General features: G+C 39.1%; 2 protein-coding genes across 3 annotated transcripts in view; one reads left to right on the top strand and one right to left on the bottom strand.

Annotated features, from left to right (window-relative positions):
* Window positions 1-4,694: 4,694 nt before the first annotated feature.
* Window positions 4,695-15,848, bottom strand: PEX11A (peroxisomal biogenesis factor 11 alpha). 2 transcript variants are annotated; one of them, XM_072402723.1, is made up of 4 exons: window positions 15,714-15,848; window positions 10,555-10,650; window positions 10,255-10,370; window positions 4,695-5,567 (listed from the first exon to the last, which is right to left on the bottom strand). In XM_072402723.1, exons 2-4 carry the CDS (start codon window positions 10,632-10,634, stop codon window positions 4,996-4,998), a joined length of 768 nt encoding a protein of 255 aa, XP_072258824.1. In that variant the 5' UTR covers window positions 10,635-10,650; window positions 15,714-15,848; the 3' UTR covers window positions 4,695-4,995. The 2 variants fall into 2 exon arrangements, with proteins under 2 accessions (XP_072258824.1, XP_072258825.1); XM_072402724.1 differs by having other exon boundaries at window positions 15,761-15,833.
* Window positions 15,849-15,938: 90 nt separating this feature from the next.
* Window positions 15,939-16,816, top strand: part of WDR93 (WD repeat domain 93) — a gene marked incomplete at its 3' end in the record, with an annotated part of 29,899 nt that continues 29,021 nt past the window's right edge. The window contains 1 exon segment of the mRNA XM_072402722.1: window positions 15,939-16,088. Within this exon segment, the coding sequence (XP_072258823.1) occupies window positions 15,968-16,088 (121 nt within the window).

The following is a 16,816-nucleotide window of genomic DNA, read 5'->3' on the forward strand; positions in this document are numbered from 1 at the left end:
CATTTTCTGTGATGAGAAAAAAGGACAATATGTAGAGAAGGTTGCTTTCCTGCCATGCCGGGGATTTGTAGATATTTTTTATTTCATATATTATATATTTTATTTTATTACATATATTTTAACCAAAATATAAAACCTTTGTCAAAATCAACTTGATGCAAATACAAATTTTCCATGTTTAAGGTGTATTTATTGATAAACTCTTCTCTGGAGAACATTCTTCTTTATTCTTAAATGTAGGGAGTTTTTAGAAGATTTCTAACACTTGCATATTACAAAGGAGAAAATGAGGTTCACAAAACAATTCAAACACCAAAGTAAGTGGGGACTTGAAGTGTGATATAAAGCTGCAATCTAGGCTAAACAAATGTAAAAATACAAGAACAATGTGTATTCTTACTCTATTCTTTGCATCTTTTGTATATTTCTTCAAAGTTTTGCTGTAATGCATGAAGGAAAGATTCCATATTCCAAGCTGCATCTCTCTTAACCTGAACAATTTAGGCACCCCGAGGCATGAGATCACTTTCCCTATCAGCACCAGCTAAGGGAAAGCTTTTTGAGTTCTGGAATGATCTGCAATCAAATGACCAGAACCAACTGCTGACCTGCAAACATCAACATGCTTCAAAGTTTGAATGAGGTTCTGTTCTTGAAATCTCATCTTAGGTTTGACTATTTGTTTCTATAAACAGATAAAACTATCTTTGACTCGGGTCACAGAACTTTCTCCTGGTCATACATGCTATGTGACAAACTGGACTTTCCTTAATGTATTTATTTTTTATACAGAAAGGCTTTTACCTTACACATCTTGCCCATTCAGTTTTCAATGGTGCAATACTTTTTAAATGATGCATGCACTTTGACCAGGACTGTTACAAGAGTTACCTGGAGATCCCATGATTTTGAGGGGAGAGTTTATTTTTTTTTTTTTTTTTTTAAGAATTCTGTAAGTCTCAGTCAGCAGTTGGACTGAATTTGCAGTGTCGGCCAGCCCAAGACAAATTAGCAGTCCTATGATTGAGTTCAGGTAATCTCTTTAAAACCCTTGCTGGACTCATAGTCATCCAAAACCTTCATTCTGAGAGAGCTCCTTAGATCTTGGAATCATGACATCACACACATCAATACCAGAAGAGAACACCAGAGTCTCAATCTTTTAGTTTTAAATAAGACCGATTCTACCAGAATCAAGAGCTTCTAGTTAGTGGAACACCAGATTCTACTTTCGCCTTCCTCTGGATCAACGATGTCCATAGTGTTTTTTATCTGGGATATGTTTATTTCCCTAGTGGTTGAACTTGATGAACTTTTGTCTTTTTTCAACCTAACTTACTATGTAAATCACAGTTTTCTACATGATGCCTTGGACTGTAGCAAACCCCGATTAGGTGTATGTGCCTTTTTCCCCCCCTATTAAGCCAATGCTTCTTACCAAGGAAATGCTATAGCCTGACATTCCTCATATAGTGTTGAACTATAGACTGTTGCAATAAACTTCATGTGGTAAAAAAAAACCTTTTTTAGTGCATTCAAATACAGTCAAATATGCATTTTTGAGGTCATTCACTTTCCTAGAGAGAAAATATGCCACCACAGCATGTAGTATTTTATAGCACCATAGTGATAACACTGTTGTGTTAATGTATAATAAAATGTAATAGCAACAACTAATTTGCAAAGTGCACGTTTCTGTCTAAACTTTATCATCTTTTATAAAAAAAATAAAAAAATCATGTGGCCGGTGTGGTAGAAATGGGCAGCTACTAAGCTCTAGGTCAGTGTTGCTCAAGCAGGTTTCTTCCGAAGGTTGCTGGGGGTTCTTAGAGCAAAAGGCAATTCATGCCTCTCAGGTCAGTTTAACGGACACCAATGATCTTTTTGGATATCTGTAGGGGTGAAATTCCCAGTGGCCAGCAATGTAAGAGGAATTCTTCCAAATGGCCTCCCCACTCATACACTGTGAGCTGTGGATATAGTAATTATAGGCTGCCCTGAAGACCTGAAGATTATTTCATGGGTCCTCCATGTCAATGTTAGAAAGGTCAAGAAACACTGCCCTAGAGATATGCTATTAAAGATCCAGTATACAGCTCATTAGATATTATAGTTATAATTTGAAAATGAACAGTTTATGTGTATTTTTAGGTTAAAATGTAGGCACGTCTTAAAATTCCGCTATGGGCTGCTTCAATCAATGCAGACAATCACGTAAAGGCATAAGGGTTCTTGCCAAGAAAAGTTATAGGTGGATCTTAAAGAAATGCCATTTGAATGAGGTACCGTATTTTTCGCCCTATAAAACGCTCCGGAATATAAGACGCACCCAATTTTAAAGGAGGAAAATCTAGAAAAAAAAAAACTGAAAGATTATTCCCCTTCTGATCACTCATGTGCCATTCAAATTCCCTTTCTGATCACTCTATGCCTTTCAAATTCCCTTTCTGATCACTCTGTGTCATTCAAAATTCCTTTCTGATCACTCTGTCATTCAAATTCCCCTTCTGATCACTCTGTCATTCAAATTCCCCTTCTGATCACTCTGTGCTTTTTTCCCCACTGTACGGCAGTTAGGACAGGGAACAGCAGGTGGCGCTGTGCCGGCTTCTTTCGCTCTGCTTTACAGACAGGAGAAGACACGTGCTGCTGCCAGAGTGAAGAGGAGACAGACGCTGCTGCAGCCAGAGACACACGCAGGATCGGGTATCGGGTGAGTATATTATTTTAGTTATTTTATCACACCTTTGTAGTATAGGACGCGCTAACTTTTCCCCCCCAGTTTTGGGGAAGAAAAAGTGCGTCTTATACTGCAAAAAATACGGTAATCATTTAAAGCAAAGTAGACAAATAATAATAAAAACAGAAATTGTAGCCAGCGACCCAGGTGCCTGAACTATTGTCAAGGATGCAGCACCCAGCCATATGGACACCAGATTTCTGGGGCATTCTGACATGCTCACCTTACTATCACATTAAATTAATTTTAATGTCTTAGAATCGGTTTCTATTATAAACTGCAAAAAAACTTGGTAATTGTTAGACAGTTTTAATGGCTCCTATTCAATCTCCATATACATTATAAAAATTCTACAATAAAAATATATATTAATACATTACAAAATTGTTTAGAAATCCAGATATTAAATCCATACTAGAACAAACTAGGTTTTTAGGATCTATAAATACAAATATTAATTATCAAAAATCATAATTCATATGAAATACAGCATCATTCAGAAAAATACACCCACTCAACACAACTAAAAACAATCTTTGAATAAGGCAGCAATCTACAACATAATAATGTTTAGCAGAGTATAAATAATGCCAAGTCCATACCTGAATTTTACAGCTACTGAATAGGTTTTTGTTATTTTGTTTATTATTAATACTGGAGTCTACTGGAAGACGTATCTACTGTGGAGACCTTTCTGGGACTTTTTTATATAAAGTAGTAATACAGAGCTGAACCCACTTCCCACAGTCCCTTGTAAACTTAAGTAGCACCCTCATCATGTTGTACAGATATCTACTTACATAAAGTGTCATAAAAATAATAATTTAGATCTTTGATCATATTGAACAATGTGCATATAGTTCAGTATTTACTGCACTATCACTACGTGCATACATCAGAGGTAATACTAATTACTGGCCATCAAGTTTCGCCCACAATTCTGTTTAGGTGCATGTGATGGGTTTTTTGTCATCTGCAACAATTGTTAAGGGTGTACTTTCAATGTCCCACAAAGGGGCTCACAATCTAATGTCCCTACCATAGTCAAACTCCATGCAGATAGTGTCCTGTTCGAGATTTGAACCTGGGACCCAGCACACAAAGGCCAGAGTGCTAACCCCTGAGAATACTGTAAAATATCCAAACAACTTGACTACTCTTAGTTAAAGTTAACTCTTTGCACAGCTTTACTAAATCAGACTGAATGTTTTATTAGCTGGTCCCAGACAGTAAAATTCTGCCTCTCACCCTAAAACAAAGCAGTCATTAAAGTGAATTTAAAATCCCACTTTGAACTATGGCAATCAGGTAGGTGTTCATTGCAGAAGGGACAGGTGATGTCCCTTCTACAACACCCATTCATAGAAGCCTGATCACCACCCAGCTTTGCATGCACAGCTCACCATTTATCGCCAGGGATACCCGGCAATCCTGGCTTTTCTGAGAATTGTGCAAAATTTAAAGAGAAATTGATCAGACTGAGTTGACATTCTGGAACTGAATAAATATTCACACACCAGATGCGAATATAAGTGCGAAGGTAAGTGCTATCGTACCTAGTTAATGGGGATATAACTAGATTACTGCAAGTGTTCAACTCTGTCTGGTTCTTCTTCAGTCACCGAATAAATGTTTTATTATTTATTTCACATAAAAAAAAGTTCAAATAAACCTTATTGTGCTGTGATACAGATTTCAGTTAAGTCGCACATACACAAAATCATTTATGCTCATGCTCCTACATTAATAATAATGTAATAGAGCAAAAATAACCCGTATTTTGCTTTAAATTGTGCTCAATGCATGTTTCAGGTATGCTAAGGATTAGTTCAGTTTTAATTGCAGAATCTAATGTGGGCTGCTTTGTGTGCTCTTTATAGTAAGGTGGTAGAGGATAGTAGAATATTCTAAACAAATAGGAAAGAAATAAGCACTATCTATCTATAATTATATATATATATATATATATATATATATATATATATATATATATATAAAATCTGTCACTTGAGCAGCCATAGAGGCGATTTCCTCCTATTTCATGGTCAGAGGTTTTTCCTTGCATAACATGGCTTATTCTACCCATACCTGAATGTGGACCAAATGTTTAATAGCCTATGGCACTAGTCACTGTCCTCAATATCCCATTATTCTTAATTAACCCATCATTTTCATAGATCTCATTTTTACCTAATGTAATTGGCAGTGCTGGGAATCTCCTTGTGCCCTGATCATTCTTCTCTTTTCTAGTTATATTAATTTTTAAGTTTTAACACAGGTTGGGCTACTGTAACTATGCCTATGATTGAAGACACAAGGCCACTTACACCAATGATTCCCTGATTGGTTTGGTAAACTCCTAGACGGTCAAGAGGACTAAGGAGGTCACAGATATTTTTTATTGTGTCCAATAAGACAGGTGGGTTGTGTCTGAGACTCAGGTAGAGGGTGAAGAAAAAATTCTTAAGGACTTTTACTATGGACTTGCTGTGATTGAGATCTGGTCCTTTCTCACATCCAGCAACTTTTCCATTTCGCCTCTTACCTTTGGTCTCTTTTTCAATGCACTGTCTTATTATATAGACATCTATGGCTAGATGAAACAGGAGAGAATAAAAGTAGCAACGAGTAGCTCGAAGCCTCCATTTCGCCTTGTCGATGTTGGACACCAACCCCACGCTTATTGCCCATAGCACACTATCACAGGTGAAATAAAGAACTCTGTTTAAATTGGCAGCTGTCAAGCAGTAGCATAACGCAGGATCTGTGAGCTGGAGAGCAGCCTTGGAAGCTTCAATGGCATGTATAAAGTTGCCCAGTCGGAACACTGAAAGACAATAAACACAGTTAATCATTCATCTTTTAGATCTGCGACAACATTTAGCACACTGCAACCAAGTTCACTAAACAAGTTCAAACAATCTGAAGCTATTCAGATTTGTTATAAAAGTGTATTAGTGACCATAATCAAGAAAACATTATCTTTAAAGCAAGAGAACATTTGTGTTTGTAAAAAATGGGAAACTTATGTTCTGAAGCATGTGAGAACGGACACCTTTAAGAATGTTAAAGGGCATGTGTCTGGTAAAATGTTTACTACTACGTCTTTGACGACAAGCTTCTGCAGTAAGAGGTATGTTCCACCAAAGGAAAAGACCAAAGAGTTCAAAGAGGGAGTTAACTCCAGTTTGCCCAGCCTAAATTGAAACTGAGAGAATGATATGAGAGAAAGAAGAAGAAAAAAAAGTAGGCTTTTGTGGGGCAAGAGTATATTTTTTTAAAAAAAATTCTAAATTTTATTTAAACATCTTAGAAAACTAGACAATAGCCATCCACACTTAGCCCTAGGCTAACATTGATGCGCTAGTCTTTTCATAAAATAATAATCTTAGGGTACATCAAGTTATGTTTACAGCAAACACTTGGTTTCCTACCCGACGTGTTTCGCCCCGCAAGGCTTCTTTAGGGGATTAAGATACCCTGATAGTATTTAGGCAGTTCCACAATATGTTTCTGAATTAAAAATAATAACTTTGATTCTCAATACTGAATGATATTGGGTTATTCTTTGGGGGTAAAGAGTGACCCGTGTAGTGATGTATTGTGGTGGTAAAGTGGAAAAACCATGGGCAGTAAGGAAAAACACATCAACTGAATACACTGGACTTACAACTGAAAAAAAAAAAAATTAGAATACACAGGACATCAGCAGTATGTCCAGTCTGTCTGCCCATTGACAATTTGGTATTGGCACTTGAAATGAGAGCTGAGGTTTGCTGTGTAAATACAGCAGCTGCTACTGTCAGACAAACAGGAGTTGAGAGATACAATAATGTAGAACTAAACCTCTGACAATCTTCCTAAAAAACACTTTTGGCCATCCTGATTGACAGGGTTGGGATGACCCACCGCAGGCACACAGAAGTTCATTCATTCCCAGCACACACAAGGGCAGTCGGAATTACTGGGCATCCCTGGGAACAAACTAATTTGACAGATGGGCAACGATGAGGCAGATGAGAACGGTTATAGCAGAAGGGACATCACTCGTCCCTTTCTGCAATACTCACCTGCCTGATCGCCAGTTGTTAAAAAGGAGTTTTTAGTTCCGCTTTAACATAGTAACATGGTTACCATTGTATCCACTAGTTTATTCATCTGCAGATTAAAAATATGAGCTTTGTAATGCCCATTTCAGACTGTTAGTCTCTCCAAGCTGCACTAACCTTAGAATTTGACAATACTTGTTGTGTGGTTGAGGTGCAGTTCAACCCCATGACCATAAGGGTCTTGTTGCTTCCAGGAACTGAAGCAACAGCCTTGTGCAAACACATGCAGAAAATGGTTGCCAACTGCTCCCATTTAGTTGGATGGGAGCACAGTTGGGCCTGCAGTAGAACGCTGCGGTCAACCACAAGTCTGAAATGGCCCTTCGGCTTAGTTTAGGTGAGCAGGGAGGCTGAGTTGCATTTACAGCTACCCAACACTCATGATCCCGAAACTAACAGTTGAGGCACTACATGTAAAGTTTCACCTGTGGCACCCAATAAATGAATTGGGCAGCACTAAGGAGTTTAGTACTGTCTACTAAAATTAGGAATCAGTGCAGCGGATGGTCCAGTTTGGGTGGTGTCAAACTCAGGGAGCATCTCTCCCATCGCTCCTCTAAAATTAGACTTATCAGCCCTAAATAACTCAGTTTGCCTTCCCCTTTAACTAGTTGTTCCATTATTACTTTTTTTCTTAATATTCTTATATATGTCAGTGTTCTCTTTTAGCTGGGTGTACCACCTTCCACTTTTCAGTTACCACCCAGCTGTTTTAGGGTGGTTACTGAAAGTTGGGTCACAATATATAGGCAGCCACCCACCAATAGCTCCGTCCCACCCAGCTTTAAATAACTCTGGGGAGAACACTGTATGTTATATACTATAGTTCCCTTTAATGTTGCAAAAAACAAAAACAAAAAATATATTTTTGCAAGACAGTATTATCCACAAAAAGCTTTGTTTTGCTAATAAAAAAGCTTATATTTGTATTACTTTGTTATCTTAAGGCAATTTTATTGCATAATTACCAAAGCAAAAATGTGTTATCTGATCCATACAGGGTGTTCAGGGGTCAAAACTGAACTGGTTAACTAGTCGGGATACGATCTAAGAAAAGAACATTCTCCTCTTTGCAGTACAAGCTGACCTTTCACTCAGTTAACCTGCGCACCTCATATAGCTGACTGATAGGGCCCAACACACAGTGTGCATATGACAGTAATGTAATCAGACATTCATTCCATCAGCACTTTCCCCTGTGAAATGAGACACAATCCTTAATGTAACTGCTGCCTGGATGTAGTATAGCAAGGGGGAATAAGAGATGGCACAGTTGCATAAGATCAGAGCAGATGCTTCTTTGAACACATCACTGCATAGATGTGGTTCTTCTGAGGACACAGGAAGCTGGCTTACAAAGTTGTTGCTGGGAGCAAATGATCAGAGGGAAAAAAAAGTTATTAATAAAAAGGTTTTATATAGCGCCAACATATTACGTAGCACTGTACATTAAATAGGGGTTGCAAATGACAGACAGATACAGACAGTGACATAGGAGGGGTAAAGACCCTGCCCCGGAGAGCTTACAATCTAGGAGAAATTATTAAATCAAATACAAAGAAAATATTATTTCAGAACATGACTGGAAACTCAAACCTGAAAAACTTTTCAGTGACCGATTGTGTGATGTCTATTGGACATCTGTATGGAGTGTAAGATTGTTAAGAAGGAAAGGTAATCATCCTGGAAAAAGAGGACTCTTTACCTTGTTGGTGTATTGCAGCACAGTGGCTCAGGGGTTAGCACTCACCCAGCCAGGACACTATCTGCATGGAGTTTGCAGGTTCTCCCCGTGTCTGCGTGGGTTTCCTCTGGGTACTCCGGTTTCCTCCCAAATCCCAAAAACATGCAGTTAGGTTATTTGGCTTCCCCCTAAATTGACCTTAGACTACATTAATGACAAATGACTATAGTAGGGACATTAGATTGTGAGCTCCTTTGAGGGACAGCTAGTGACACGACTATGGACTTTGTACAGCGCTGCCTAATATGATGGCGCTATATAAATACTGTGTAATAATAATAATAATTGCACACCAATGTTCCATGATAAATGTCCAAGATTCCTCCCCCACCCAAAAAATGATGTCCCTTGTCAGGTTCTACCAATGGACTGGGAAGAAGAGTTCATACATTCCTGGATCTGATTGGTTTGTCAAAGAATAACAAAATGTTACCTTGTAAAGAACTGAAGTGATTTCATAAACTCTCACCAGTTCTTTACAACAGGTAATCCTAGAGCAAATAGATTCAGAATCTGAGTTGGATCCCAGATTATATCTATATCTTACACACTTGTTTGAAGAACAATTTTGACATAATCCAAGGAGTCTCTCCTCACAATTTTAACTAATAAATCTTGGCAGATATTAGACAGTTTTTCTATTAGTTTGTACAGAATATTAACATTTACCAAATCATGGTCAATTCACAAAGTTTAGCATTATTAGACTAGAAGTGAATTAATCTAATCTGTTCCTTTTTTACCACTCTTTTGCTTGAATCAGGAAGGAATATTTTTCCCCCGTTGAAGCAAATTATACCAGGGTTTTTTTTGCCTTTCTCTAGATCATTTATGTCCATAGGGTTTTATATCTAGGATATGTTTATTTCCCTAGTTGTTGAACTTGATGGACTTTTTTCAACCTGACTTACTATGTAACTACATGACAAGCGATATCAAACAAATAGCAAGCAAACTTGAAAAAAAACCCAAAAAGATTTGCAAATTGACCTCAATTTATTTGCCTTGTGACTCCTCGCTGACATCTCTATATGTTTCTATAACTGGTATCACAGTTACCCCTGCACTGCCAGTGGACCAAGTAAACAAACAAAAGGCCAGAAAGCAGATGACACAAAGGACAGGGACAGGAGGTGTTGAGAAAATATCAGGAACAGAGTGACACTATGGCATATGTAGTGACATTAAAGAAATGAACTCACTTTTTTACCTGGTGCCCCCATCTCAACCAACCTCCTGTCTGTGCAGCACAGACCCACAGACTTCTATTGCGGTAATCTACTCATTTAGGAAGCAGCCTTTAGAAGTCTATGGGGATGTGCTGTGAAGGCATGGGCATGAGTGCAAATTTGTGGGGGAGATGTAAACAAATGAGGCTTTGTGGCCCCCTTTTAGTAGGGAACTGTATAGGGGGGTGGGTAGGTTTGGTTAGGTCAATATGAGGAGAGATGGATAAGTGCACACTGTATATAAGCATTCTTATTCCTTAAACAACCCTGATTAATTATTTTCTGAATATTCATATTTAGAAGCACATCCGACATATACGAAGGGGAAAGTAAAAATTAGGTTTGGTAATAGAGCGATTAGAGAACAGGGGATTAAACTATTTATAACTATGGCAACCAAGGGAAAGTTCCACAGCCAATTTTAGTACTTACATTTACGGCCAGAGCTCATGTTAGATTCCACTCGTCTGAGCTTCAATACCACTTTCTCTCTGCCAGCTTTATTCTCTAACATATAACTAAGCAACATGCATGCATACTGAGTAGCTCTGAAATGGAAAGAGATGAGTATGATGTTTTTCATGGAAAATAAAAACAAGAAAATGAATCACTTTGTTTTTAGCAGACTGACATGACATTTACTATCCAAAATAAAAACCCAGCCACTGATCACATTACCTCCTGCACAAAGAAAGATCATTGAGCAACTAACTGCCCATTCATTCGTTGTACCTGAAAAGTCGATCTCTTCCTTGGCTTTGGTTTGTAAACTTCACAAATCCATCCATGGTTGCTATTTGTGTTAGACACATTCTGGCTCAAAATCAACTGTAAGAAAAAAGGAAAAATAGGAAAAAAGTTTAGAATGGCCACATAATTAAAAGGAAAGTATCTCATTCAGGTTCAATATGTAAATTGGAAAACATTTTCATTGCCAATTCATTTCATAATAACCATAAAAAAAGCAGGAATTATTTTTAGTAAACAGTATTTATAGAGTGCCAACTTATTACGCAGCGCTGTACATTAAATGGAGGTTGCAAATGACAGGATACAGTCAGTGACACAGGAGGAGGACAGAACTTTAACCCAATGCTGTGTAAGGTGGTTTAGTTACCTTGAAAGCTGAACGCAACTAAATTTTGATTTTTTTATTGATGTTTTATGGTATAATGTATGGTAGACCTAAAAACAGTGAGTTTCTTTAAGTAATGCCTTAGGCAGAACTCAACTACTCGCACTTTCGGCATATCCCCTTCATTCTTCTCGGCTCCATCCTCTGTCCCCAGTCTGCAGGCTATCAGTGAACCCGTCACTTTTGCAGGCTGCTTGCACACAGCTCTGCAGACTGGCTCCTTAATATGCTCCTCAATTAAAGCATAACTAAACCGAAAAAAAAAAAAAAAAAAATTACACTCACTTTTATTGCTGCAAATGCCTCGATCAGAGTGGATGTTTCCTTGATCGGGTCCCGCGACGCCCTGGAATTGTTCTTCGTTCCAGAGGAAGCGTCAGGTGCCACCATCTTCAGTCTTCTTCCTTCTTCGGGTTAGTCACCCGATCTCACACTGTGCAGGTGCAAGATTGGGCGACGTAGCTTGCTGTAAAGGGGGAAAAAAAGAGAGCTAATCGCACTGCACATGCGTGAGATCAACATCTCCTTCCTCAGTGCATGCCCAAGATCAGAGCAGAAAGAGCAGCCAGAGCCTCCTGGGATGTGTGACGTAGGTATTCCCAGGAGGCTCTGCAGGAGGTGCTTCACCTTCTAAAGGGTTGTACCCCTTTATGTGAAGTAAAAACATTTTTATTATCCAGTATTTATATAGTGCCAACATATTACGCAGAGCTGTACAAAGTCCATAGTCATGTCACTAACTGATCCTCAAAGGAGCTTACAATTTAATGTCCCTACCATAGTCATATGTCATTAATACAGTCTAAGGTCAATTTTGGTGGGAAGCCAATTACCCTAACTGCATGTTTTTTGAATGTGAGAAGAAACTGGAGTACCCGGAGGAAACCCATGCAAACACAGGAAGAACCTGCAAACTCCATGCAGTGTCCTGGCCGAAATTTGAACCTGGGACCTACCGCTGCAGAGTGGCCAGAGTGCTAATCACTGAGCCACCATGCTGAATCGAGTTTAGGTCTGCTTTAACCAGCAGGTTGTTGGAATGGAACCTGGTCGTTATGTGAGGAGCATCTGTATTCTTTTATTTGTCATTTCTGGGAAGTAAGCATCCAGCTTTAGGAAAAAATATACTAATACAGACAGCAAAAAAAGTAATCTTCGCTTAAAAAAAACATGGGCTCTTCTCCAGTCCCCTTCAGTGCCAATGCCATAAAAGTTAGAGAATATAGAGCAGTGGATGCTGGGAGCATTGGCTCATCACCATTCACTGTGATGAGTTACAGAGTGGGAAAAGGTAACCCCAAGGTGTATCTTTAACAACAGAGATTAATAATTTTATGAACAGGTGGTCCCTTCCTATTGGCCAATGGTTGTCCCCGCTAGTGTACACTGTGTGTTGCGGTCCAAAAATAAGAGGAGGAAAAAGCTATGTTAGTATTTGAGAAGGTGGCAGAGGGGAAAAGAAGTGTCGAGAATTCAAGATATCTTCCAACTGCACAGAAGGCTAAGTGTGTATTTAATAAGATTATTAAATTGGGATTAATCCCTCTATACTCAACTGCACCTGTTTTGTCATAGGGCACAGTAAAATATCACACACGTTTCATCTGCCTACACGAAAAGCAAGCAAACAAAATTCCAGTTCAATCAGTTTACAGTAGAAAGAACAATGATTTCTGAATGAGTGCTCAGATGTGAAGTCCTTGTTCTGTCTATCCCTCTGAACTCATCAGTCCAATTACCGTACTTCTGACTGGTTTGCTGCTGATTCACCAACTTATATCCATGACAAATCTGGCACAATTGGAAAAAAACCTTTTTAGTGACTTTGCACTTGCGGCAGGACCAGACTGAGGACATTACCAGATGTCTTGCATGTAGAAGGTTCTTGGACAGCTGTACAGAGTGCACACTGGCAGGGTAGGTAGATGGACAGGTATATATTGTGTTCCTATACAGGTACCTATGTGTATTAAGCCTATCTATACCCAACAGAAAAAGTCAGATTTTTTATACATCTTCTGCGGTCAGTCAAGACGCACAAGCGCCCCCTATACTGTTGAAATTCATTAGCGAATAGAGAAAGAGGCATATGACTTTTTTCTAAATAAAATTAAAAACAAAATTCTTAGGCCTCCTTCTCTAATATAGGCTTGTTCCAAAATGAAAGTTAAGCAAAACCTCTTTGTTTCCATATGAAAATGTTTTATATCTAATGAGAACGAAAAACTTCCTTGATTTTTTAAACAAATTTCAATTTCGGCCCGCGACTTGGTCTAAGTTTTTAATTTCGGGCCTTTGTGCATTAGAGTTTGACACCCCTGTCCTAGGGGTAAGCACTTAACCCCCACAAGAACAGCACCCAACCCTGGATACTCCTAGGGCAAAGTACATACGCACCACAAGAGCAGCGACCAACCCTAGCTACTCCTAGGGGTAGATATTTACCCCCCACAAGAGCAGCACTCAACCCTAGCTACACTTAAGGGTAAGCACTTACCCCCACAAGAGCAGTACCCAACCTAACTTCTCCTAGGGGTAGGTTCTTACCCCCCACAAGAGCAGCGACTAACCCTAGCTACTCCTAGGGGTAGATATTTACCCCCCATAAGAGCAGCCCCAATGCTAGCTATTCCTAGGGGTAAGCAGTTTCCCCCCCCCCCCTTTCCGCTCCACAAGAACGGGACCCAACCCTAGCTACTCCTAGGGTAAATGTGTTGTTCTTACTCATTTGGGTGGGGGTAAGCACTTACCTCTAGGTTAGCTACAATTTGACAGTGCTTGCTGTTAGGGGAGCTGCTCTTGTGGGTGATTTCTGCTGTTGTGAATTCAGGATAATGGAAAAAGAAATAATTAGGAATCTTTTTGTACTTGCCGAAAATGTCTAGAAAAATAAACAAGAAGGAAGCCATCCCATTTAAGATTAGGTAATCAGAAATCTATATTTTTGTCTAGATAGCCATTTATTTACAGGTTGGTTTACATTACATGCAGCAATATGTTTTATAATGATCCCATTCAACAGGTCTGAACGAAACCCAACACTACGTATCTGAAAATTCAGCACATCGCAATATTTCACAACACATCACCATTAGGAAGAAAATCAATTCACTTTTGAAGGCCTAGTATTCTGCTTTGTGCCAGGTAAGTGTGCACAAGCCCCGAGAGCACCAGTTCCATGAATATTCTGCTATACCTTCCGCATACAGTGACATTACTAAAGGAAAATGCAGATATTTACTCCTGTCTGTATTTCTTTATTATTACCTCTTGCAAATTATCATTTAGCTGTATGTGGTGCATTATTGTGCGCATTAAAGCGGACCTAAATTCCAAATTTGTACATAAAAGGGTAAATGATCCTTGAATCTGACTTAATATGACTTATAATTGCAACATAAATGAATGAAGACAAAGCAGCGGGGCCTTAATAGGCAATATTTTTGTGTTAATGATAAATTGCTTCTCATACATATATAATGTATGTATAAAATACATATAAATCATTCAAGATTCTTAGCGTCAAGGGATGGCACTATACAGTCAACAACTAATTATAAATTTACAAACAGTAGTCCAGAAATCCAGATATAAACCTGGAGATCTGTAGTGGGCAAACCTTCCAAAGTGTACTCGACTCATTTCGCCCGCTAGCAGCTTCCTCAGGGGTATTGTAGCGTTTGGCAGTACGCTGTAGTATAATGTTGGGATGTTGATTGATTACATGCTTGTATATGTATCACAGAGAGAGCAAGGGACTCAAATGAAGATGCATGTCTGAAAAGGCTGTTAGATCGGTCCTAGAAAGGATTCCTCTAATAAAAGAAAGATATGAGTCTGTGGCAGCAATTCAAACCAATGGTTGTGAAAAAGACCAATCTTTTCCCCCTTTCACAGAGGCTATGTCACCTGATCTCTCACCTGCACAGTGCGATATCGGGTGATGAAGAAAGAAGACGGAAGAGAAGATCGACGATGGCGGTGAACCGGAACTAACAGGAATTCTAGGAAGACACGGGACCGGACCGTGGGAAGGACCAGCGCAATCAAAGGCCCCCCGGGATTAAAGGTAAGTGTCATTTTTTTGTTTTTAGTTTAGATCTGCTTTAATAGAAGGAAAAAATGCGTCCTTCAGAGTGAGATCAGGTGACATAGATGGAGGAAAAGTGCCAATCTCATTGCTCATGCAGCATTTTTTTCCTCCCATTAAAGCAGAACTAAACTAAAAACAAAAAAAAAAATTACACTTACCTTTATTCCTGCAGGTCCCTCGATCCTTCCCACAATCCGGTCCAGCATTGTCCTGGAATTTCTCTTCGTCTCAGAGCGCCGCCATCTTCAATCATCTCTTCCTACGCAGGGTGTGAGATGGAGAGAAGTGCAAAGAGGATCCTGGAAGAAGACTAAAGAAGATAGTGGCGCCTGTTTTTTCTAACGCAATGCAACGCCACTTCTGACCATGCATCTTGCTGCTGCACTTCACAGGTGAGTTGCATGCGCAATGCATGTTATGCACATTACTACAATGTATATAATTAAATGGGCCCTAGCAATAACAACTGCTCATGCCTTTCCTGATCACATGCTGACATAATTAATTGATTTGCTCAGCATTATGACAGGTATCCCCATTTAGATATATGTAGTCTAGCAACATTAAATAACCACAGCCAGCCCAAGAAATTAAGTAGCTGTCACTGGCCCCTTATCAGAGAAATAGGAAGAGGTGAGCAGCCTGGCACTGCCCTGTACTCACCTGGACAATTCTCTCCCACCTTCACAGTCATGCCACTGCAACCATACCTGTCACTGTGCATTCCCTGCCTGCGTGCGCGCGCTCCCGCCCACGTGCACGCATCTTCACCCTCCGTACTGAGCACGTACGAGAATGCGCGTCCTCGATCTCGTGGCCAGAAAGAAATATCACGTGACCTATCCCAGACTCAGTTTCTGTGCTGGTCACTGGTGGACGCTTTTTTTTAGCCACGCCCTTACTACTGGTAACACCGGATGTGTGTGCCTGGTTCTTCCTGGCCGCTTGGTTACCATGGTGACCAGCAACAAGCTAGAGATGAACATAAACATGGTGATGAAAATAAAAGCTTCCTGTGCATGACAGGGGCTGTGACAGGTGAGAGGCACCTTCCTAATGTTCATATAATTATTACACATATGTATGAAAAGTGTGCTATAGAAAAACAATCATTTTATTTGTCATAAAGCCATACAGCGCTGCGTAATATGTTGGCGCTATATAAATTCTGTTGATTATTAATAATAATAATAATAATAATAATAATAATAGTAATAATATTGCCAATATGTTTATAAAATGATTAAGGATTTTCTGCTGAAGCAATGAAAGGGTAGAAAACGCTTTTATGTATGGTAAAAAATATTTTTTTCAACCCTTATAAAAAAAATAAAAAATAAAATAAAGTATGAAGCCCCTGAGAATGGGGGAGCGCAGAGGCTCCTGCTTTTACACATACCCAAACTCAGGCATGCGCAGGAGGGACTTTTGCTGTAATGGGAAAAAATGGCAATATTACGCATGCACGGTGAGACCATGATTGTTTTCTTCCTATATACAGCGGGCTACGTCACCTGATCTGGTGCCTGCGCAGTGCGAGATCAGGTGATATAGCCAGAAGAACACAGAGGAAGATGGCGGCGCCTAGAGCTTCCTCTGTATAGGTTCCAGGATGGCTTATTTTTTGTCATTATATATATATATATTATGCATACTTCTTTTTTTTATGGAACCTTGAAATATAATAATTCTACATAAACCTTGTATAAATTATAAACAAAATATAAAAATTGTGTGTATATATATATATATATATATATATATGT

This window comes from Pyxicephalus adspersus, chromosome 2 (genome assembly GCF_032062135.1).
Source record: "Pyxicephalus adspersus chromosome 2, UCB_Pads_2.0, whole genome shotgun sequence".
In the NCBI taxonomy this organism is placed as follows: Eukaryota; Metazoa; Chordata; class Amphibia; order Anura; family Pyxicephalidae; genus Pyxicephalus; species Pyxicephalus adspersus.